General features: G+C 32.0%; 1 protein-coding gene across 11 annotated transcripts in view; it reads left to right on the forward strand.

Moving 5' to 3' along the window:
* USP25 (ubiquitin specific peptidase 25) overlaps positions 1-26536 on the forward strand; it is a 191640-nt gene that overhangs the window by 135476 nt on the left and 29628 nt on the right. For 6 of the 11 annotated variants that reach the window (XM_074300458.1, XM_074300453.1, XM_074300455.1 and 3 more), the window contains 3 exons: positions 6455-6594; positions 8992-9105; positions 11115-11210. In XM_074300458.1, the coding sequence (XP_074156559.1) occupies positions 6455-6594; positions 8992-9105; positions 11115-11210 (350 nt within the window). The remainder of the gene's footprint in view (positions 1-6454; positions 6595-8991; positions 9106-11114; positions 11211-26536) is intronic. The other 5 variants (XM_074300461.1, XM_074300462.1, XM_074300459.1 and 2 more) reach the window with 2 other exon arrangements.

Genomic DNA, 26536 nt, shown 5'->3' on the forward strand with positions numbered 1-26536 from the left:
CACTAGAAGGAAGTTCCCCAGAACTTCTTACCCTTGTGCCAAATCCTGAGGGATTGCAGGGGAGCCAAACCTACCTGGTACCCCAAACCTATCACTAGACCTCATTTAACTCCCTGACCACCAGTAACCCTAATTTCATTTTGATGAGGTTTAGATATGGGGTACCCAAATGAAATTAGGGTTTAATTGAGATCTACTGGCAGGTTTGGGGTACAGGGAGTCAAATAGAGCTCCTCTGCAACCCCTTTGGATTCGGCGCAAGGATACGGAGTTAAATGAAGTCTAGAGGTGGCGCAAGAGTCCTCTGTAAAGGAATTTACAGACTCAAAAACCTAGATTGATAAGAGGTTTATTACGGGGTTTGGAAGTAAAGTTAAAGTCTAGTTAGTTACTGAAGTTGAAGGTAGAGATAAGAAGGCACCGGAAACAGTATTCCAGTGGGCAGAGATCCTTGGTGCCAGGCAGCCAGGTCAGGCTGCCATGTTTGGGATCTCTGCAAAGAGAGGGTTCCAGTCTGTCTCTTTTATAATAGTGGGCTTTGGCTACAAGCTGAAGGGGGCTTGTAAGTGGAGTCCCAGGTTGACTCCTGGCTGGGTTTCAGCCAGGGTTAGAATTTGAATTGAATTCAATGGGTTTCTGGACTGAGCCATCCCCACCAGATAACAAAAATGAAACTGTTTGTGTTTGGGATGGAGTCCCCTCCCTAAGGCAGAGGTAGAAGGAGGTTTTCTCCTTTAAGGATTTTCAATGTTCCGGTGTCCCCTCTTCAACTTGGGTACCCCAAATCTAAACCTCATCAATTTCTGACCTATATCCATTCCCTGCTTCATGAATTTTACTTTTTTTGTGAATCATTCTTATTGCTCTAGACTTTCTTTGGAGTCTGTAAGATTCTTTCCTCAGATACTATTAATTGCTTCACTTTGATTTACATTATAATATTTTTATTAAAGAGTGTTTTGTATTCTCTTTGAGGTTTTACCCATTATTCCATCCCGTTGGGGCATCCTCTCTGGATATATCTGTTTGGGTGCTGCATCTTCTTTGAGGCATTTCCTCTTTATACTTTTGTTTCACCTTTTTTTTGTATAGCCCAGTTGCTTATTTATTCGTCTTTTCCATTATTTTAATGCATACAAATCAGAATCTGAGCACAAGGCCACCTCAACCTTCTAGCTCTAGCTGGGTTCAAATGCACTTTCCTGATAACCTCCTCCTCTGGCAATCATCTGATTCTTCCTTCTCTTTTGCTTTTCATAGCCAGATAGATAGAATCAACCCTGTTGCTGCTTGTGGGTTAGATGAAAGCTGAGAATGATAACTACTATAATCTCCTTGTATACCCATGGAGTTTTTAAATTGGATTCACGCAATTTTTATTTCACACCATTACTTATATAATCAAGTCTTGATTAGTGAATCTGCAGAAGTTGTCACATTGTTCAAATTCTGACTTTTCAGAATTAAAATTACTTTTCAACAGTTAGGCTAAAATAATTTGAAGGCCAATCTTTGTAAACAACTTTGTTTTCTTTATATAACCACCAAAAAAAAAGGAAGCAGCCAAGAATTATAGTCTCTTAGAGCATGAGAATTTCAAGACTGATAAATAAACATTGATTTTAACTTTAAAATATCCTTCTACATCACTTTCCAATAAAAGTATCAGGCACTTCATGTTAAAAAGTTAGACTCTTTAAATCAAGGTTGAATTTTTTTTTCTTAGAAATGTATATTCTGGAAAATTCTTTTCTAGAAGAATCCCATTTCATCCCCATTAATAAATGTCCTTGTTGATCATTATATCTTTCTTCAGTTATTTTCAATAATACATCAGAATGTTTAGATTTCACATACTCATATATAGTGGTAACCTAACTGATAATTTTAATATTATGTAATTGAATTTGATTGTTAAAGCCATCAAACCAACGCTTGAATTAAAATTTCTATACAATCTACTATTTCTATTTTCTTTCACTAGCTTAAATAAACTTGAAGTCTTTGTCAGATTGCTTGCATTGTGAATATGAGGAATGCAATTTTAATTGCAAGCTTTGATCTATAAAGTTACAATATGTTCCATTTCTATCCTATGACAATTCTATTCTTTATAACTATTTGCAAACCATAAAAAAGCTAAACAATTTAGCCTTTTATTTTTTTTTATTTCACTTGTCTATTTTGTAATGTTCTATGCCATAGATTTAGGAATTCAAATACCTCATCACATTTTAAGAGTTGCTACAACCAAGTTCCTACCAATTTTTATTTATTCATATGTGTATGTGTGCGTGTGTATGTGTGTGTGTGTGTGTGTGTGTGTGTGTGTGTGTGTGTGTGTGTGTGTGTGTGTGTGTGTATTAGCAGGTAAGCTTAGTTAGGGGCTTTTTTAAACACAAATATTAGTAATGAAACCCACCCACTACTGATAGGTATGGGCTGGTCTGCTCCTCCTTAGGCAGCCTATTGCCCTGCTCCCAGGAATTTATCATATTGATGCTGGTCTTAGTATAGACTCCTGCTCATCTTAGCTCATTCCCAAGTTTAAGCAATACACCCAGCCTTAACCTCCCCAATAGAGAAAAGATTATAAACATATATCTCATATATATCATCAAGCCTTGCTAAATTTCAATTATAATAACATAACTCTTTTTCTGCTCTCCTTTCTCTCTCACAGTATTTGAGGGGAAAGGAATTAAAATTAACAAATGATTTAATTTGTTTTTACATTTAAAAGAAATATTGTTGTACCTCATGAGTCTAGTTGTAAAAAATGGATCTGTGAGTAAGTGATGCCAATTTTGTTGTTATTTCCAGCTGTGTCTGACTCTGTAATTCCATTTGGAGTTTTCTTGTTAGCAATGGAGTGACTTGTCATTTCCTTCTCCAGCACACTTTATAGATGAGGAAACTGAGGGAGACAGAGTTAAGTGACATGTCCAAAGTCATACAAGTAGTAATTTCTACAATCAAATTTGAACTCAATGTCTTCCTGACAGTCTATCTGGCACTCTGTCCACTGTGCCAGTTAACAGCCAGTGATGTTAATACTTGCCTGTATGTCATCCCACCTCTAGCTACTTTTTTATGTAGTTTGAAAAAAACATTTTTTGTTTTTAATATCATAAGTCATTTTTGAGTATCAACACCCAAGTCTGCACAGAGACCCTTCTCCTCTCTCCTGTATAACAAATCAAAATCATAATGACCAAGTTTGACAGTGTATCTAATATTATACACATAATAGGAATTTTTAAAATTGATTTTTCTCATTTCTTCTATGGAAATATTTGTCATTTCAATTATATAATATTCTGCTTTGTTTTACTATCATTTTTATTTGTATCATTATAGCTTTTGTATATATCATTCCCTTGATTCTGTTTCCTTCTCTCAGTTGACACAGATGTTTCCATGTATCTTTTAATTAGTCATATCCATATAAATGGTTCCTAAGACATTTAAGTACCCTTTTTTTTAAGCTGTCTCCTCATTTGATGGATGGGCATATGTGTTAGGGTTTATTACTCTTCCTACCTAATGCTAATCTGTCCTTATTCCTAGGCCTATCAGAGAAAATCTGGTAAATATACTATCAGTAATATCAATCTCACCTCTGTTTTGAGGTCCTCAGAATCCTCCGGCTACTATCTCTCTTGGAAGTAGTTGAAGCATAACAGAGCACCCGAGAGTTTAAATGAACAAACTTAGATTTTATTCCTGTAAATCACATCTACTCTATGACCTCCTGCACATACCTTAGTAGCGACCTCCCAGTCCAGTCTCCAGGTGGTAAGAAGGGGAAAAAGGGAAGAGAAAATGGTAGAGCTCTTCATGTCCAGAGCTTAAATAGGGTCAATGAGGTCACAGACACAAGCCAATAAACGATGAAGGCTGCATCCCGAACTTGACTGAAACTTCAGAGCAAGATCTAGGTTCTCACCATGGATGGCGGTCCCACCCACGAAGGAAGTCCCTAAGTACTCATCTCTTAAGTACATCTGGGGATAAAGACCATTGGTCCACTTACATCTCAATTGCGCTTGCTTGACCTTTCTTTGGACCCTTACACATCTGCTTTATTTACCTTTCCCCCTTTAATACAAAAAGTGCTATTATGAATATTTTAAGATGTGTAGGATCTTGCCCCCCCCTTTTTTTAACTCTTTGAGATTTATTACTATCATTTGGATGTATGAGTCATAGAGTTGAATAGTTATTTTTAATCACTTAATTCAAAATTATTTTCTGGAATGTTTTGTATTCTATACTGCTAGACTCATTTACTTTTCTGGCTATTTTTCTTCACTTTTTTTCTCTTTTCTTTTATTCTTTATGAGAGATATCTTTTGTTTAAAAGGTAAGTGAGACACAAATATAAGACAGTAATTTTTAAAAATAATAAATCACTTTGAAAGTAATGATTGGACTAATTTACTTCACCATCTCTGAATTATTAGTGTCCTTGTCTTCCCAATAATGCTGCAACAGTATTTTTTTTTACTATTTCTTGTCCATCTTTGCAAATTTTCTGGGTGTAGGTTAAGACCTCAGAGTTATTTTAATTTTCACTTCTTATTTAAAGTGATTTGGAGCAATCTTTCATATGGTTGTTGATAGTTTATATTTCCTTCTTTCAGAATTCTTTCCGTATTTTTTTTACCATTTCTCTATTGGGAAATGACTCAATATTAAAGACTAGTATTATTTATTAATATGTATTTGCTATTAGATCTTTATTAGAAATTTGATACAGAAACGTTTCTTTCCTTGACAGTTTCTCTTCTTATCTAAGTTGTATTGGATTTGTTTGTATAAAGGATTTTTAATTTTATGGTGGTAAGATTTGTTTGTATTATTTTTTGTGATCTCCTTTATCTATTATTTTGATTAGGATTCTTCAGTCAGCATTAGTTATAACAGATATCTCATTTTTTTTTTTACTTTGGATTTTTTTTAAAAGTTTTATGGTGTAGTCATTTATATTTGGATTGCATGTTCATTTGAAATTTATTGCAGAATGTTATGTGAAATAGTTCTCTATGTCTATTTTCTATCATACTGTCTTTTGGTTTTCCAGCAGTTCTTATTAAATAAGGAATATATTTAACATAACTCATATATACAGATACACACATGCATATATATGTACTTGTCATATGTGTGTATATATATGTATATATGTAAGACACACACACACACACATATATATATATATGTACACACAAATACATAAACATTAAAATTGTGTATTCATTCTTGAGTAATATCCTACCTGGAAAACTTTTAGAAATTATCAATACATAAATATATTGTTGGTGTACAAGGGCTGGTGTTGGAGATCCAGATGGTGTCATGAGATGTCTCAAAAGTATTTTTAGGCTTAAACCATCTCCAAATCAGGAGACAAAGATTTTATTACACTGTCAACAGTGGGTCAAGTTCTGATGAACCAGTGATTAACAAAAGGGAAGATAGAATCTTATGTAGAAAAGGAATACCCTTGAGGGTTGACATCTATAGCTTGATGTTCCAGCTGAATACAATAATTGTGAGGTCAAAATAATTTTTTCAACATCTCTTCCTATGTCCAACCTGGATACCAAGTTACCCTGGTCTTTTGCTTGGATCTTATTCACCTCACCAATATTACAAGTTCTAATTCAGAAAGTTTACTTTAAAAGGGATGATGAGTTGGTCAAGAGAGCTTGTCACCTTTCTGCATTTCAGTATTTACAATTACTATAGATAGAAGATCTGTTTCCTATAAGAACAGTAGGAAGTCAGAATGAAAATGTTGTTTTAAATAATTGTCTGTTTATTAAATGTTTAAATGTGCATCTATCTATCTATACATATATATAAATTTCTGTTATTTTCCCATAATGATATTTTGGTGTAGAGAAATACCAGAAAGTATATTTCAAATACTATAATTAATTTTTAAAATCTTTTAAAAGTTTAGGTTTTTTTCCCTTAGCAGGCATCTTGCACCTAGAGTTTATAGGGTCAAAATTCTCTTGTGCTACTTAATAAGTAGAAGTTATGTTAACTAAAAACATATCATTTTATTCATATATTTAAGCGAAATATAAAATTTAATGGCGGCTAGGAGACACAGTGAATAAGAGTAGCAGGTCTGATGTCAAGAAGACTCATCTTTGTGAATTAAATCTGGCCTCAGACATATACTGTCTTGGTGATCCTGGACAAGTCACTTAACTTTGTCTGCCTCACTATCATCATAATATAAAATGAGCTGGAGAAGGAAATGGCAAACTATTCCGGTATTTTAGAAAATCCCAAATGTGTCCGCAAAGAGTCAGACACAGTTGAAATGAATGAGCATCAACAACATAACTTTTATTATTAAATAACCAAATACTCATTCAAACTGATTCCTTTTGGGATTTATAGTAAATATATAATTAATTCTTTTGTCATTAAGCACAAACAGAAGAACCTGAATATCTAGAGCAACCATCCAGAAGTGATCTTGCCAAGTATTTGAAAGAAGAAACAATGCAAGCAATCACCAAGGCATCATCAGAACATGAAGATAAAAATCCTGAAACTGTTTTACAGCTGGTAAGAATTTTTTTTTAGTTGTTATGTAGGGTTGCGTGTGGAGGGTGGCATTAGATAGTTATATTCAAGACATTCAAAGGAGTTTGAGGAAAGAACATTAGGTTTTTAGTTCTGAGTTCTGGTCATGTTTTGTCTGCTAATTTATTTATTTATTTTTTAACTTTGGACCAGTTACCTTCATTGGGCATTAGTTTTTTTTATTTATAAATTGAAGGGAGTTTTGATTAGATGGTTCCCAAGGACCTTTGTAGTTCTATAGTTTAGGTTCTTATTTAATGCATTGACTTTTAGGTAAATGCACACCTTTACAAGAATATAAATAAATTACAAAACATGCCCTGTTTTTGTTGGATGAATTGTAAATGTCAGTGTCTTTAGCTGATTTACCTTGTTTTTGAGGAATTATATGCTTTCTTTTCTGTATAATTTGAATAAATGGAGGTGTTAAGCACATATATACAGAAAACAAAGAAGACATAAAAAACATTGAAAAAGTATTTTTTCTATGTAAGCATTTACTTAGTTAATAGGTGCCTGTGAGAAAAATAATTTCCATGAAGAAGCAGGATTTTTTTTGCATACTTAACATTGCCCTGAATACAGTTTTGAATATTGCTCTTGCCACTGGATGGCTACCAAATCATTTATCTCCAGTGTGCTATTAGATTTCAGAATGTCTTATGTTCTTTCTTTATAGGGAATTAGTTCAGTAAACTGTCTTATAAATCACAAAAGCTGTTTCAGCTTGGCTTGACCATCATTTTCTTAACCCATTAACTTCAAGTTTTTAACTTCAAATTTTGTTATCCTAAAATAGAAACTTAGTACTTTCCATTCTTTATTCACAGGAACATTGTTAAATTCCACAAATATATTCACAGAGCTAGAAATTGCATGAGCTGATAGTTATATATGTATGAGTTAACAGCACATTTGAGCTAGAAATTATTTAACTTAATGGACTATAGAAAATCTTAAAGATCTGTGTGATTTCATTGTCATGGGTATTTCCACCACTGTCACAGATCACAGTTCCCCTCCACTTTAATAGAAACTCTTCTAAATCACCACAATTGAAAAAAATTATCCTTAGTAAAATTAGTCCTTGGATGACAGACGTTAATGCCTTTGCTCCAAAACATTTTCAGCCTGGTCTTGGATATGACCAAATGCTTTTAACACATTGATGTAGCATTCTAGAATCCAGGCTCACATCCGGACCATCCTGAAACATTGGAATAATGTCATACTTTACAATAACATCTATTAGCAGGAAGGATAACGGCAGCCTTCATCTTTGACAATTGCTAATATTTATTTACTAAGGGCTTACTGGATGGGTGTCAGTGAAAAACCAGAAAACATCCCTGTCTTTCAAGTGCTTGTGTTTCTTTTAAAGTACCTTTGTTTCATACTACAATAAAATCTTCTAAATTCAAGATCCAGTGAGTAGAAATTCGATAATTCCATAAGTTTTTTTGTTAATGTTTATTTATCAGAATATTTCTTTGTTATGCAACTTGAAGGTAGGTTAAGTTCTTAAGAAGAGTAGCCTTTTGTAAGTAAACATTTGATAGATTCTTTGGAAATGTGTTAAAATATTCTTTTTTTTATTGAGTCAATAAAGGGACTATTTCAACACTTATAGTTTTTGATTTATTGGACAAACTTCAAAGTAATAAAACTGCATTTAATTTTTTCAAAATTTCTGTAATTTAGACTTTTCACTATGATTTACCAACTCCAATTGAAAGAGTACTGGATTTGAAGGCAGAAGTGCTTAGTTAGAATGTTGGTTCTTTTACTTATTACTATTTATATGACCTAAAACAATTCATTTCACAATTCTGAGCCTATTTGGTCCATTTCTGAAAAAAATGAAACATTTGACTAGAATGCCTCTAAGGTCTCTTTCAGCTCAAAATAAATGTCTCTTGAGCTGAAAAGGATCTTAGACATATTCTGTGTTTTCTTCCCATGAATGAATATTATACTACATAGTTAACATTTCATTCATAGCAAATAAAAAATAAAGACTACCATTTGTTTAAATAAAAGTTTGAAAATTACTTTCAGTTTTTCAACATAATCTTCAGGATACCTTAAGATATAGGCGTATGAAAAAAATTTTTAGATTATACATTGCACGTGTTAAGAATTTGGATTTCAAACTATTTATTGAAAGATACAAAATTGAGAAGTTTTTTAGCAGGAGGCCTATAGTTTAAAGGAAGAAATGTAGTGTTGCTTGTCTTTCTTGAAGCCTTAAAGAATCCAGGTAGTACTGGAAAGTTGGCCATCTTTCACCCTCTCCCCCACACATAAAAAATAGTTTTGTTGTTTTAGTTTATTCTTTCTATTTTTCTAATTTTTCATGCTCATTATTTTCTCCTACAGACCCCTGAAAAAACAACCAGTCAACCACCTCCTAACCAGCAAGTTGTAGAGGTGGCGATTCCTCATGTAGGGACATTTATGATTGAGTCAGTGAAGGGGGGTTATGATGATGAGGTACTGTTCTTATATAGCCCTTTGCACCACAAACTTACCATCTTATTTTGCTGCTTGGCACAAGTATTTTGAGCATGCTTGCATATTCACACTTACATAACTTTCTTTATAACATTTAACTTTGTCACTCCCTTTCAGCTCTAAATTTACCATTCTGTGATCTGTGGTATTGAGTAACTTCCTTGATCGTATTAATGAATGCTTGAAATCATAATTAAAACTTAAGAAAGACTTGGGGATTATGACAAAGTGAATAAAATAAGTATATCACATTTGTATTAACATCTTATAAAACAGATTTTTGAGTATAAAAAAGTCTCAATGGTAAATAAATTCTCCCTATCTTGATATTATACCTAAATTATATATTATTATATTTTATATTATAAATTCTAAAAGTAGTAAGGAAGTGTGCAATAAGCTAAGGTGACTGGGAAAATAGTGAGATAGCACAGAGTAGCTAATCAAGATTTATTCTTCCTCTTCCTTAAAAGTTAAAAAGATATATCAGTGATAATATTGCCAACTCCTTTTTGTTGTTTCATGTGTTAAGAAATGTTTGTTATATATACCAAATAGTATTTCCAGGGTAAGGGGAATCTAAACTATTCCTGCTGTGGACTTTTATGGAATCAATCTAGTTTTTCTGCAGATCAGCTAGATCTTTGACCCCTTTTTCTAACGACTGTGTAATTTCTCCATGTGCTTTCTGATATACTTAAAGAAGATAGTTTCTAAATAGTAACAGCAACAGAGAAGAGGTGGTAACATGGATGTAGGAGGAATTATAGCAAGCAAATCCACCTAAAAAGAAGCATAATTGAACTATTAAATTGCCTACATTACAATCATAATTGTGAATGAAAATAATTATGGTTTTAAAAAAGGAAATGTAACAGAAAAAATTAAGTATAAATAATAAAGCATCTCCTAGAGATAGCAACTAAACATATAATTCATCAGTATTTGGAAGTGCCAGGTAAGGAAGCATTATCTACCAGTTCAGATACTTTCTCAGCAATTTGTAGTCTCAGATAGCTGTCTAGACTATTGCATAGTTAAGTTGTCAAGTGTCCTAGAAACAATATGTGTCAAAGGCTAGATTTGAACCCGGGTCTCTCTGGCTTTCAAAACACTATGCCAGAGAGATCTCATATTAGTACTATAATAATACTATGATTAATATTACTGACCTGAAGTACTGCTCTTACTACTAGGACAGGCAAAAATGATATTTTTAATAAAAGTAGTGTGCTTTTAAGGTACTTGTTTGGTATGTAATGTTAGATCTTAGGAATTTTAGGTACAGTTTAGTTGAAATACTATAATTACAAATCTCTCCATATTTTAATTATAAAATAGTAGACATAACCTCTATAATCAAAGAACCATCATATTAACTTGATGGTACTACTTTCAATCCTTTAGTTTTATTTTATTATTTTATTACATAATTAAAGATTATATAGTTGTTAATCTAGTTATTGAAGAAATGACATGAAACCAAAGGAAGTAATACAAACTGCTTCCCGATATCAATAAATTGTTCCATCTTGCATTTTCATATATATACATATATATTTTCTCTTTGAAAGTAGTATATTTAGTAAGCATGTAAGTATTGAATTTTCTTGAATTGGGAGGAACTTGCTTGTATGTGGGGTGGCTTAGAATTAATGGATTTGTTTGTTTAATTTTTCCATTTGGATAAGAGTTTCCGTGTGTGTGCTTTGGGCAGAATTTTTAATTGTTGGGGTGATATTTAACAATGCATGTATTTTTATCCTTGGCCAATTTTAAAGAATATATTTTTATGTTCATACCAGGTTAGATTTATTATAGAAGAAAGAAATGCTATAATTAATTTGGGAGTCATGAGCAGTAGCTATAACAATATTTTCTGGCTGTGTCTGTGGGATGCTTTTTAGCTGGCATGTACATGAAAACATTTTCTTAACATTTAAAAGTGTTAACCATTCCAACCTTTTACCTTAAATCCCTTGTGGCAGATCATGATGACACCGAACATGCAAGGTATTATCATGGCTATAGGTAAATCCAGGAGTGTATATGACAGGTGTGGTCCTGAAGCAGGGTTCTTTAAGGTACAATTAACATTTCCATCTTTATATTTCCTCTGTTTTTCCCCCTAGCTTTTTATTCCAAAATATTTTGTTCTTTTATATATATTTGTTACTAGTACCATCACTATTTTTCTATCTAGACTTTCCTGAAAGGAATATTAGAAAGGGTTGTCAAAGCTAACCGAATCATTGAGGAAACTTACAAGTGTCTTAGCAAGAAAAAAATGCTTTTACCTGAACTATCTTAATATTTCTCTCCTCTGTTTTATGGATGTTGATCTACCATATGCTTGTAGGAGAGATGATGTTGAAGAGTATTTATAACTGGTCTTTGATACTGAACAGTAATTTTAATGGCTAGAATCAGTCTTGTTAAAAGTTCACTCTTCTAGACTTGTTGACAGGAGGCTTGGTTCAAATCCTAGCTTTGACATTTATTAGCTTTGATGCAACTTGGGGAAAGTCACCTAACCTCTTGGAGCCTCAGTTTCTTTAATTATAAATGAGCACAATAATACTTACTCTTCTAGGGCAGTTACTAGTAATAACTCAACTTTTATATAGCACTTTGGGATTCACAAAGCACTTCCACAGCAACCTTGTGGTATAGGTTTTGTTTTTTGTTTTTTTCCCATTTGACATGTATTGAATATTTACTGTATGCCATACACTACATAGCTTACATTCTATTGAGGGAAAGCAACATTCAAGAGAGAGTCAAGAAAAGAGGGTACCTGGAGTTTAATGAGCAGGGAAGAGAGACAGACCTATTTTTTAAGTCTATCAATTTGGCCACTTGTGGAAGATGGCTTTGAAAGGAGAGACCCTAAAAAAGGACTTCTTGACGTTTTTTGCGTGTCATGAAGCCTTTTGGCAATCTGAACAAGCCTAAGGAGCTCTTCTTGAACAATAAAATACATAACACTACAAAAGAGTTAAGTGCATTGAAGTACAGTTGTCAAAATATTTTTAAAGAATAAATTCATGAACTCCTGGTTGAAAACTCCCTACCCTAGAAGGGGAAAAAAAAAGAGCATTTAGGAAATTACTTCATTAATCCAGGTGATTATGTCAGATCTCTCTATTAAAGTAATGGTTTTGTGATAAAATTAAAAGATTTGATATCTGATTGGGTCTGAAAGATGAGAGTGAGGAAGGAGTTTTGGATAACTGAGATTTCAGATACCTGCATAATTTCAAAATTGTGGTGTCCATAGTAACAAATGCAGAAATAGGATTGGTTTAAGGGAAAGAAAGTAGGTCCAGAATAAACTTTGTACATGTTAATTTGGAAGTACATATGAGAAATTCAATTGGAAGAGTCCAGGCTCTGATAAAGAACTAAAGTTCCAAAAAAGAGACATAAAAAGACTTTTGCAGTTGCTGTTATTGGAGTGACAGTAGACAGAGGTATGGCTATCCACTACTGTATGGCGATGGGTGTCAAGAAAGGTCCCAGATCCACCAAGAATATGCGGAAACCATGACAGTGCTGCTATCCTGGGTGCTTGACCTACCACATCAAGTTTGTGAGAGGTGGGCCATAGAAAAAGGTCTCTAAACATAAAGATAAAATAAGTTCATATTTTTAAAATGATGGAAACTCATATTCAGATCAAGAAGAAGAGTGAAGAGCTCAACAATATCATGAGTAAGACTGTTACCAAGAAGGACTATTTCCTACGTCACACTCCCCATTCCTGACCCCCAATAAAAAGTTGACAAATAGCGTTGTCACATTGATTCATATTGTGTTCCAGAACTGCTGTCCTGATGACAGACAAAAAGAGAGTGTTTATTGTTAGCTATATACAGCAGAGTAAGTGTGGTGTAGCAGGTGATAGCATATATAGAATTATAGATCTGGCAGTAAAAGTTAGACCCTTCTTTTACAGCTAGATATGAGACACTCTGCAAGTTACTTTAAATCCTTGTTGGAAAAGGAATAAACCATCAGTGAATTGAGTAATAATACATTTTTTAGAGAAACATAAAAAAGGGAGGTCTGTTGAGGCAAAGGAAATATAAACAAAGAGGGATGCTAGTTTGAGGACAGATCCACTTGACCAAAGCAAAGTTTCTTAAGTTAGAGTCTATGAACTTAAAATTTTTTTTGATAACTCAATATATTTTATTTTAATATATTTGATTTTGTTATAATTGCTTCCTTTTGTTAAAAATGGGCTGATATAATGCTCTTGCTTTTATTGTAAGTTATTCTTGTCCTAAAAAGTATTATTTGTCCCTACTGTTTTTATTAGATACTATTAAAAATACTTTATTGATAATAAATTTAATTGCTTTCTATTATCTATAATTTTCTATTCATCGAGGTAATTTTCATATATCCCCTCCCCTCATTTTGGTGGCACAACTTACCAAACCATTTACTAGATTTTTTTGTGTGTTAAATATATAAAAATTCCAGGTTCAATGTTATAATAACATTGAAGAAAAAAAATTGGACCATGTGTGTCATCTCTCACATTTTGGAATTTTTCAAAATTTCAAAATCAAAAATATTTTCCATAAATTTTTTCATAATCATGGAAGCCATAAAATAGTGATTTTCCTTTATCAAAAGTATAAAAAGAAAGCAATACAGAATGCTCTTATCACATATGCATAGAAATCCAAAATAATTTAAGTACTGTTCACATCTAAAAATGAATTTCTTATTCTGCTTATAAGTCTGTTGATTTTCTGTCATGAGGTGGGTAGTCAGTTCAGAATTGACATTATGGTATAAATGGTTCTTCTAGTTCTATATATTCTACTTTATTTCAAGTCTTTGCATGTCTCTTTGAAACCATCTTTTTCCTCATTTCTTACAAGGCCAATAGTATTCCATTCATTTATATGTCAGGTTGTTTAGCTATTCCGCATTGATGGGCACTCCCTTAGTTCCAGTTTTTTTGCCAGTACAAAAAGTGTCACTGTGAGTATTTTGGTACATCTAAGGTGCTATTCCTCCTTGACCACTTTGGGATATAAGCCTGGCAATTAAAGGGTACACACTATATAGTATCTTTTTGTGTATGATTTCAAAATTGATTTCAGAATGGATGGATTCATTAAACAGCTCCAATTAGCAACTCATCAGTATACCAGTTTTCTTCCCTTCCTCCAGCATTTATTATTTATTTCTATCATCTGTGCCAATCTGATGGATGTGGGGTGGAACTTCAAAATTGTTTTAACTTGCATTTCTAATTAGTAATTTGGAACATTTTTTCCAATATAGCTACATAAATAGACTATAAATAAGATTTCTTTCCCTGAGCAATGCCTATTCATCTTGGAATAAGTTTTGAGGAGTTGATGTAAACCCAGTTTCTTCATTAATATCATCCAATTTGCCTAGAAGTGCTTACCCCAATCATTGAAGACCTTTGTGTTTACCAAACACTAGTCTACTTGGTTAATTTACTTCTCTTTATTGTATGCCCAATCTGTTCTATTGATTAATCTATTTTTTAACTAGTACCATACTGTTTTGAAAATTATTCTTATGTAGTATAGTTTTATTTCTGGTGGTATTTTCTCTTTATTCATCTTTTTTTAAAAAAAATTGTTCTTTTTGAGATTTTTCATTTTTATGTCTCCATATGAATTTTGTTATTTTTTTTCTAATTCAAAGTAGTGCTTTGGTAGTTTAATTGGTATGCACTGAATAAGCAAATTAATTTGAATCATAATGTAATTTTTATTCTGTTAACCTTACAAATGAGCTTCATTATTTAGCCATTTAAATCCAACCTTTTTTTTATAAAAAGTGTTTTATAATGTATTTATATAGTTCTTGATTGTATTTTGTACTCACAAATATTTTATACATTCTACAGTTATTTTTAAATGGAATTTCTCTTTCTATCACTTCCTTCTGAATCATTATAAAGAAATGCTGGGCATTTTTACATTTACGTTATATTCTGTAACTTTGCTGGTTTAAATTTTTTTTCATTTATTTTTTAGTTGATTCATGTTTTTTAAGTATACCTTCATATCATCTACAAGTGATGATTATGTTGTTTTTTCTTTACCTGTGCTTATCTTCTCAATTGCATTTTCTTGGTTTTTTTTGCTGTGGAACTTCCAGTGCTACATCAAATAAAAATACTGACAATGAATATGCTATGTTGTTCATTGTCTTAATTGCAAAGGATTCTAGTAATTCTGCATTACACATGACACTGGCTCTTGGTTTTAGTTATACTCTATGATGTTAAGTAACTTTTTATTTCTATGATGGATATTATATTTTGTGAAAACTTTTTCAACATTAGTTGGTATAATCATATGATTTTTGTTATTTTTGCTTGTTTCAGTTTACTTTTTTCCAAATTTGAAATCAATTTTGCAATCCTAATATACCCAAATCGGTCAGAGAATATAATCTTTTGATAGGTTGCTATAGGGTCTTTATTAATGTTTTAAATATTTTAAGTTTAGCTTCCCTCTTTTTAATAGTATTATATAATGATTTTTCTATTTTATTTTAATAACTTTTTTAAACCAATCTTATTCATTCACTATTTATTTTTGCTTTCAAATTTGTGGAGATCTTTCTTGATTTTCAGGATTTCTATTTTGGTCTTCTGGTTTTTCTGCATATTTTTAGTTGCATGATTAATCCTTTATATTTTTAGTTGCATGCTCATTTTGTTGCTTTCTTTTTTCCTCTTTGTTAATGAAAATGTTTAGAGATTCAGATTTTCTTTTTAGGACTGCTTTGCTATATCATCTAATTTTGGGGCTAGTTTAATGAAATTATCTTTTCTGGTTTGTTCTTTAACTCACCAATTTTTTTGGTGGAGGTTTCATTTATTTAGTATCCAGTTGATTTTTAATCATTTTAGGGGCCCTTTAATTAACATAATCATCAAGTTGTGGTCAGTAAAAGTTATTATTCTATTTTTGTCCATTTGTTTGTGAAGTTATGTCCTAATAACATGGTCAGTTTTTATAAAGGTGCTTTACATATCTTGAGAAATATGTGTAATCTTTTCTCTTCCAATTTTAATTCATTATCAGAGATCCATTATACCTAACTTTTCTAAAATTCTAGTTAATTGATTTATTTAATTTTTGGTTAGATTTCTGGAAAACTGAATGCAATACATTTCACTTTCTTACTATTATAATTTTATTTTCTATTTCTCTTTATATTTCATTTCATTTTTCTTTTAATTCTTTGGATGCTTTTTAATCAGTACACGTTTTACATGTATTGAATACATATATTTATTTTGAAGTATATATGCATATATTTTTTTAAAGTCCACTATATATCTCCAATTTAGACTTTGCTTTGTTTATAACTAATCCTTTTTATTCCTCCCTTTCCCTTATTAAAAGGCTTAATAAATGCCTTAATAAAATAATTGTTGTTCTTATTATTACTAGAATTATTGCCATTACCTATTTACTTCATTGCCTTCATCTTTTTCAATGGCATTCAAGTGGAAACCATCCTAATTCTATAGTCTGCTAGTATTCATTTATGCTTGATGTTATACAGTTTTTTGGGCCAGTGGATAAAATCAAATTGATTTACATCTGATAAAAATATTGGAATGTAAACTAATTTTCTGCAGGTTCACTGATGAAGCCTTTTTAGGATACTGAAATAGTGTCCAGGATAATGTGTACTTTATACTCTATCCACACAATTTTATTTTAATTTGCTAAGTCTCTGTGTTTTCAAAGGTTTTCAAACATGTACCTTGAAGATTTTTAACATGCATTATGGTGACATTTTTTAAACATGATTCTTAAGAGTTTACATAATAGTATTTTTTTGGGTGATTGTGCACAGTAGTTCTATTAATGATAATCATCTAAATAAATATATTTATTGGTTAAATTCTCAAAGGCATTTTGATTTCTGTATTTCTAGTATGGAAATTTGTCATCTCTTTATGAAAGGTAATAAGCTTCACATACTATTTTAATCACTAAATCATGTCTTTGTAGATATTTGATTACCACAATCATAACTCTTATCTGGGTCTCTTCATTGTTAATAATGCTCAGATAGAAAATTTGAAGACCATACACTGTTTTGCTATTCTTTTATACTTAATGCTATATACTGTTGTTCAGGAGGGTAAAAATGACTGCTTTTTATATATTTGGTACATAACATGAAGATTCATTGAAAGCAACTTTGAAATAACTTTAATACCAGAAAGATAACAAAGGATGACATGATCTCATCCTTTTCTCATGGTTTTAATTTCTTATGCCAAGTTTTATCTTCTGAAAGCTTTTTATTCAACGTAATTTTCCTGATTGAACAATATTTAAATATATTGTTCTTAAATGTTTATGGATTGGTGCTACATATAGGTAGTTATGGACGATAGCCTGATCTAAAAGGATGCTGTAGTTCCTTATTTGGCCAATTATGGTATTCTCCATGATACTTAGATTCGTATGCATAGTGTGGAGATATGTCATGTGTTAGAATATAAAAGGAAAATGGACTTCTGGGTTAATTAACCAAATCATAGTACATTTATAGATATTTGATAATTATTAAATTTTTGTTCCCTATAGCAAATGATGTATTATACAGTTCCCGTTACTTTCTTGCAAAGTTCAATTCATTTGTTAAGCTTGAATTCCTAAAGAAATCTTTCCTCAATTTCTTACAGTGACTTGATACTAAATTATCATAAACAATTCTGTTTCTATAAAAAACATCTGCATGACTCAAGCCATTTGTCCAACATTTCTTTATCATTTATATTGTCGATTGAACTTGTATTTGTCACCTAGAAAATACATTTTGATTCCCCTCTTAGTTAAAATTTAAGACCTTTCTTAGGGTCTACTCAGAGATAAATTATTTTATTTTACACTTGATAAATCCAGTCAGTCAGTAAACATTTATTAAGCACTTCCTCTGTGTTGGGCTCTGTTTTAAGGATATTCAGAAGACTGTGCTCTTTGGCAACCTTTTCTATAGCTTTGTGAAGTAAGCTTGTTCCAGAAGTTTTTCTGTAAATTTTTATTTGTTTTTTTAATGTGTTCTGAAAACATCCTTTTCTTCTTTTTTGAAAAGAAAATGTCCATCTTTCTACATCTGCTTTGGGATGTTATGCCTAGTGCTTTAATTGGAATTTTATGAGTTTGGACACTTTCTAGAACTGTGGTCTTCCCTTTTACCATGTCAAAAGTATATATTGAGACTGATATTTCAGGGGTTTTAATTGCCATAAATATCCCCATTACCTTTAATATGAAGATGCCAGTTAGTGTCCTGACAAAGAGAAGGTCTTCACTTTCTTTAATAGCATTAGATTCAATATGAGGAGTCCAAATTATCTGAGGATGATCTTTACCTGTTAGTTCAATACAACATGAGGATTTATGCTTAAAGCCTTGAGTGTCTAGTCTTTCTTGGTTTATATCAAGAATTTTGCAGTTATTGAATCCAAATCACATTTTGATATCTTTGGAGAAAGTTTCCATAAGATGAAGTAGCTTTTTAATGAGTGGAATGATACAATTTCCATGTAAGTCAATAAATATGATGTTTTGGTATTATTTCCACTATGATTTATTCAGGCAAACTATAGTGAGCTATGTCAGTTGTTACTGATGCATTATCTTAAACAGAGAACATTTTTCCAAGACATCAGATATCCTAGCATTTTTTCATTGTTCTTGGATTTGTGTTGCATATTTTCGGTATCTGACAGATATCAGGAATAAAAAACTGAAGTTTTGTAATATTTAATAAAAATGATGTGAATGCTACAGTGTTTGGCAATAATTTGCTCAGTAATTACTTAATTAATAATGATTTGCTCTTTTCAGCCTTAGAATTTCTGGCTCACTATGTTTTGTTTCTTACACAAAATAGTATTTTCTTCTGTTTATTGATTTTTTTTAATAAGACAAGTTGTACATATTTAATATGCAGTTCTTACATAGATATTTGAGTTATATTTATAGGGGTTAGTAGAGATTGTTAATAAAGAAGAGTTTGGTCTTTGACCATAAAGGAAGCCAACTCTTTGGTTAGTATTTCACATGCCAGTATGAAGCACTTGAGCCAAAAATGTTGATTTAATTCAGAGCCACAACTCTTTGATTTTACAGAGAATCTAGAATTACCTCCATAGATATAACTTCTGTCATTCATTATCTTAAACTTTGTATTTCATGTTTGTTCCAGCTTGCATTTTCATTGTGTTGGTCTTTCAGACATATAGACTACTAAGTACCAAGAATACCACATCCTCCTTCAGGGGCTCTCTTCTCTCATTTCTTTGTCTCTGGAGCCTCTATTGTATATTATTTCATTGTTGAATTGTTTTATTCTTTGCATGTCTTTGATTCCTTCTGTGACCTTAATCATTTGACTTTCACTATCAATATTTGATTAAGGATATCAGGAATTTCTGATATTCTTTTATTTTCTTGATTCCATTTTACATTTTCTCTTTGTTGCCTTTGATCAGACAATATGGTGTTCATTTTCTATAACATGGAATGGCTAGATATTGATATCTTCCATTGTCTTTCCAAAGATCTTCAAAAGTGTTAAGCTACCTCTCCCATGCTGGTATTTGATGTCTGTCATTAGAAGTTTTCCTGAATAGGTCCACATTTCCTCCTTTAGTCCTTATCATGGAATATACATACAGTAGCATACACTGTTACAGGTTCTGAAATGCTTATGCACTTTCTGTCAAATACTACTGGACCAAATATTCATGATCAATATAGCAGATAACAATACCAGCTTTTAAAAAATTTTGCTTTGTTATAGTTGGTCTGTATCATTTGTATTCCTGTCATCAAACTTATAAAGGGCTTTTCTAAATTCCATTCTCAGTAAGCCCATCTTTTCAAAATCACGGGAGATATCAGCATTACTTTTCACCATCTTTTTCATTATTAGGTAACACTTCTGTGATTTGCATTAAGTATAGATTTTTAATGCCTTCAGGTTCTTCCGCTTTTCCCTCTCCAGATTTAAGTAACTCCTCAATTTCCGCTTTTATTTCATCTAATCTGGGTTTAGGAATGAAGTTATTTCTTACGATTGCCATGCACTGATCTGCAATAAGTTGTTGTGTAACTTGGAGCTGAGGATATCGTTGACACAAAGCAGAATGAAGTCCTTGCCTATAACTGGTAAGATCTGTTTCTAATTTTGTTATGATGTAGTATTGGTGCATAATAAAAACATTTACATGATTAATTCATTTCATGTGCACTCATGGCATTCCCACTTTAGTGGTCAGTGTCATTTGCACCAAAACATTTCTGGTAGGTGGGGCATTAGCATTTCTAATTTGTTCTGATATATCTTGCCTTCTTGTCATATCAGAACATGAATGAATACCGGTTGCTCCACTTTTCCTCCATATTCGGTTGATCATCACAATTCTGACTAGAGGCAGTCTATAGTTCTCCTATGTCCCATCCATTTCATTGACTCTTAGTAGGAGTTAGATTATACTAATCTGAGAGCTGACCAAATCAGTGGTGTTATCAGAACCCAATTTGCCAGCATTTCAGGATTCCTACCAGGCTTTGATACCTACTATCCCATGGTATACAAAGTGATTGTAATAGTATCTCACCCTTACCAGTGTCTGACTCCTTCCCCTCTCCCATGAAGGAGGTGGTGGCTGTTTTCTTGTTGTGACTTTCTTTTCTTGGGTGAGTGGTAGGTATATGTGTTAGAGACTAAGTAAAAGATAAACAGGTTGCTATTCTCTTGTTATTCTTTTGAACTTTAATATTCAAGTAATACTGATTTATTAAACTAAGACTTGCTATATGCTAGGCACTGTGCTAAGCAATTCAAATATTATGCTAAGAGAAAAAGCAAACTAGCCCCTGTTCTTAGTGACTTCACATTCAGATGGAGATAAATAATGTGTAAATAACTGGGTATATTGAAGATGAGTCAAAAGTGAAGAGAAGATAACTTTAGAGGAGAAGGTTGACTCCTGGATGGAACGAGAAAGACCTCTTGTTTTAGTTGGCATTTGAACTAAATCTTGAAATAAGCTGTGGATTCTGATAAATAAAGAGGGAGAGCAGTCTAAGCATGAAGGAAGAACAGTTCAAAGGCATGGAAATGAGTGTTATGTGTAAAGTACAAATAGTTCAATATGGCTGGACTATAGAGTTCATGGAGATGAGTAATATGTAAGGCTGGAAGTAAAGGAAAGGCTAGGTTTTAAAGTGCTTTAAATAGTAAACAAAAGTAGTTTATATTTTGCTCCTAGAGATAATATCTCCAATATCTCCAATTAGGCTTTTACAAATTAGTCCAGGTAAGAAGCAGTGAAGTACTCAAGTAAGATGATGGAGTGTGTGTAGAGAAAGGATATCCAAGAGGTGTTGTAGAGAAAAAGAGGACAAGATTTGGTCACTTACTACATATGAGCAACAAATAAGAGTGAGGAGTTGAGCAGGACAAGATTGTAAACCTGAGTGACCAAAATGATGGCCAAACATCACAGGGAAGAAACTTTTTTGGAGGAAAGAAGTGGGAGAGGTAATGAGCATGCACATATTGAATTTGAAGATCTTATAGGATATCCATTTTCAATGTCCAATATGTAATTGTTCATGTGGTATTAGAGCCCCAAATCTAGAGACTAGGGGCAAGATATATAAATCTAGGATTCAAGTTTAGAGATTATAATCTCACTTTGGGAGTTAATGACATCATCAGGAGAAAAAAAAAATGAAAGAGGCCTCATAGCACAGTCTTGAAAGTGGGGCTATGGGGGAAGGAGGATGGTATCCTATGTAGTTTTGAAAAAGGCGATAATACTAATATTTGAAAACGCATCTGCCATCATCTTACTGACTATATACTCAGTGCAACTCTAATAACAGGCAGAATCACAACAATGATATATACTTTATCCTGTTACCATGTGATTTTCATTTCTTCTGTTAGATCTTTGTATTTTGAAACCTTTTTTGTTCCATGTTGATAAAAAATTATGATTATTGGTGAAACAATACCTGTTAAAATACTTAAATTTGTATATAATTTTATATATTTTTCATTGTTATATTTGGGGAATTAATGGACTATGGGTTCAGTGTGTGACAATGCTTTAGTTCTAGCATTGCTTATTGAACAAGTTTTCAAGGGTATTTTGAGTTGTTTTTTTTTTTAAGTCTAGATAGCAGGCCATGTCATAAAAAAATTTTAGTTTTGCTGTTATTGTTATATTGTGTAAAATGTGCTGATTGTTATAATCATTTCATCTTTTTTGAAAGAGTTCTTATAGAAACAGACTATAATATTGTGTAGATTAATTGTTCTGGTAGTATGAGGATGTAATGTTCTATAGGCTTACCAAAAGCATCTTTGATAACAAATCCTCTTTCCACATGATTTCTATTTCTATTTCTACTACTAGATTTTTGTATTTTGAAAGATTTTCATTTCAGCTTTGAGATTATGATTATTTGGTATGATATCTCCTAAAACATTTTTTCCTTCCTTCATGAATCAGTTTTATAGCTACATGATTGTGAGCAGCATCTAGCTCTCTAATAATGATCTAGTTTTAGTACAGTTTATTGAATGAGTTATCTAAACTATTATCATGTCTATTTTTATTACATGGTCATTTGTCATTAATCAATTCAATAAAAGACATCAAACTCCTGATATATACTGTCAATCAGGTCATGGCTTACTATGTATTAGATTTAGGTGTAATATGTTACACAATCTCTTTCACTTCTATGCTTAATAATTAACTACATGGGTTACAAAATCTGAAATCCTTAGGGATAATCCTTCAATAATTTGTGGATAGTCCAGTATAAATAGTGTTTGACCCAATTCTGTATTACCATCATAAATTTCTATTTCTACAAGCAAATTCAAATGATAACTATTCATTCAAATTCTTCTTCAGTGTATTATTGACTTAATTCATGTGGATATTGCACATGGGCGGCCTTTCGATTGCATTCTGGGATTATAGAATGCAGTAACTTTGTAACTTTTGACAAAACCATTGGTATGTATCATCCATTACTATTGCTTGGTGGGGTGATTTTTGTTTATTCTAAAAGTATTTCTATAGTTTTTTTTATTTTCTTTAATATGTATATTAAGAATGCATATAAATCTTCCTTCATTTGGCAACCATGTATTAATCTTTCTGTATTTATCTTATGGCTTCTGGATTTAGTTAATATTGCATAGGTTTCTATTGGAATATTTTCCAAATCTGATGATACGTGGTGTAACATTTTCAAAATGGGCATTAATTATGGTATTTCATAGGTGTCACTTGTTTTAAATGTGTTCTTTCTATTAAACATTTTTTCAAATGCTAATAATTAGTCTCTTAAATATTCTTTTGGATACTTTTAATGTATATATGGATATTTCTAACTTGGAGACATCAAGATATGTGTAAGGTACTGAACACGCTATGGACCTACAAATGCAGTCTGAACTCTTCAGTCTCTTTCTTTAGCATACATTAAAAATTTTATATTTGTTTCTGTCCAAATGACTTTTGATATTATGGAGAAAGGGTTACATAATATTGAAGGAACAGTTTAATATGTTTTTAATGTAACTTTATGGTTTAATATAACTCAGGTGAAAAGTGAAGTGTTTTGGCTTTATTTTGTCTTTTAACATGGAAAGTTACTCTTTTTATAGTCAGTGGGTTTAAAGCTATGGAGAACCATAGAAAAGCTTTCCATGTGAATATAAAACACTTTATCCTTCTCATTATAGTTGGGTTTGTTTTATATAATTGTACTACATAAATAATCTATGGAAGTGGAATTCCTTGGAATAGTCACCAAAGAATAAAAAAAGTTGTACTTTCAGGTAGTTTGTTCAATAACTGCTGTATTGATAAGAAATTTCTCTTAGAGCTGGGATTTTTTTTTTTGGCTTTTGTTGTTCAATATGTTGGTTTCTTGTAATTTTTTAAAAATGATATGAGCTAAATGAACACTTTGTATATTCTATATAAATGTGTTATTGGCCTATATTTGGATGTTTCATGGATGTTTTCATTGGGTGGTGGTAGATATATGAGGCATTCTATTTTAAAAAATAAAATAAACAGGTGGGATCAAGCTTTTGTTTGAGAAGAAATTGATAAGGTTCTTTTCTAATAATTCACATGCTTACTATGAAGTATTTGGACATCAGAGTGTTACAGTGAATAGAGTATGGAAGGCCTAGAGTCAAGAAAACCTGGGTTCAAATGTGATATCGGATATTTACTAGCTGTGTGATTATCATCACATCACTTGATTTGTGTTTGCTTCAGTATCATCTGTAAGATGGAGTTACTAATAATACCCACTTCCCAGGGTTCTTGTGAAGATAATGGGATAATATTTGTAAAACACTTAGTATGCTGGCACATAGTAGGCACCGTGTAAAGGTTACTATTATTTGAGCCAATCATTATGGTTCTTCACATCTGATTCACTCTGTAGTGTGCTTTACTTTCACACAAGCTGCCTTGCGATTGGATGACTTTCTTCCCCTCTTCCTCTAACTTTCAATGTCCTCTTTATGCATTGTCTTCCCTCACCAGAATGAATATAAATTCTTTGAGAATAGAGACCATCTTGTTTTCTTGATTTTATATCCCTAGCATTTATCACAGTGCTTAACACAGGATAGACTATGTAGTCTTTCAATCTATCTAATCATGTTCAGCCACTTATTTTGCAGAGAAAATAAAATTTTAGTTACTCTCTTTTGACATAGCTTTTTTGTTCATTATTTTAGCACAAGGCAAACTTTACATTTCTCATCTAAAACAGCTTGGATTTTTTGGTAGTGAATGTCTTAAGAACCATATAGAAAACTAGAGATTTTTTACATCTTCTTCCTTCGATGATTTTATTTCCTCTCTTTCAGAATTCCAATGTATCCAACCCATCTCCTTTCACTAATAATTTTAAATTTTGGTACTATTTTTGTTATCCTTTATATCATTAGGTATAATTTCTGGAGTTTCTATCAAAGTGAAGATTGTTAATGATCTCAAGATGTTCAGTTGAATAGCTCTTCAGTTTTATCTCGTTTTTCATCTATTCTAGCCTTAGGCATGGATTTAATTATTATGACTTTTTTGCACTGGACAACATACTGCATTAATCTATAAGAGATGTTCAATAAATATTTATTGATTTATTCATCATATAATTGATTGTCCATTATATGAGAGAAGCAAATAATGAGCCGTCTGTTTGGGGTTATTTTAACCTGCTATTTCTATTAGAGAAGAAATCTAACCAATATACATTATATATAGAATTATCATCATGTAATATTAAATAAGTCTCTACCAATGTTAAAACTGGTAATAGAGACCTAAATCTTTCTTCCTGTCTGTTTTTATACATGTATGAGAGAATGGGATAAGGCTTTTATTTTTCTGACACAGCTTCCTTGACACAGCTTCCTGACTTGGGGTTATAAAAGAGTGCTGACCAGATGTGTTTTCAGATGGAGATGAGGTCGCATACAAAGAAGTTAAGTGCCAATGTATCCTTGCCTACTACTACCTTTTGGGAAGCAACAAGAAATAGCATGAATAAGCCAATGTTAGGCATCTGGAACTGCTACAAGCTCTAGGCTTTCTTGCTTTTGAAAATTAGTTTCTTGCCTATTACTGCGCTATGGTTGCTATTGAATAGACAATATAGTATCATAATCAACCTTTGTTCACGCTGAGCACTTGAAAACTCATTTAGCCAATGATGTCTTCCTGACCCCAGATCCTGCCTTACTTTCTTACATCTTGCTACCTTCTGCCCTCATGTACATATTACATGTATCCCTAGTTTTCCCCAGCTCTTAACTTTTTGTACCCCTTGTTTTGAAAACAAAAATTACTATATCTAATGCTCCTCCCCATATATATCATAATTGACTGCCCTATGACTCCCCTTACTTATGCCTATGATTCTTCAAACAAAAACTCCCATGATGAGTACCATTCTCTATTATTATGAGTTGCCCACCTTTAATGAGATAATATATCAAGTGCTTTGCCAGACTTAAATTTATGCACAAATGCTAACTGAATAGAGGTTTTTTGAATGCAGGAGCTATAAGCTGACTTTTGTCTTTGTATCACTAGCACCAGGCATAGTGCCTAGAACACAGGAGGTACTTAAATACTTTTTCATTCATTCATATAAAAGATATGGTAACATGTATAGAGTATAAAATAAGTATTATATTTCATTTGGAAAACATGACATTTCAGTATAGTATTTTGGATAATTATGTAAAATATTATTTTAGCTAAAATGGAAGGAATAAGTAGAATTCTAGACCACAATGAGGC

This window comes from Sminthopsis crassicaudata, chromosome 3, assembly GCF_048593235.1.
Source record: "Sminthopsis crassicaudata isolate SCR6 chromosome 3, ASM4859323v1, whole genome shotgun sequence".
Taxonomy (NCBI): Eukaryota; Metazoa; Chordata; class Mammalia; order Dasyuromorphia; family Dasyuridae; genus Sminthopsis; species Sminthopsis crassicaudata.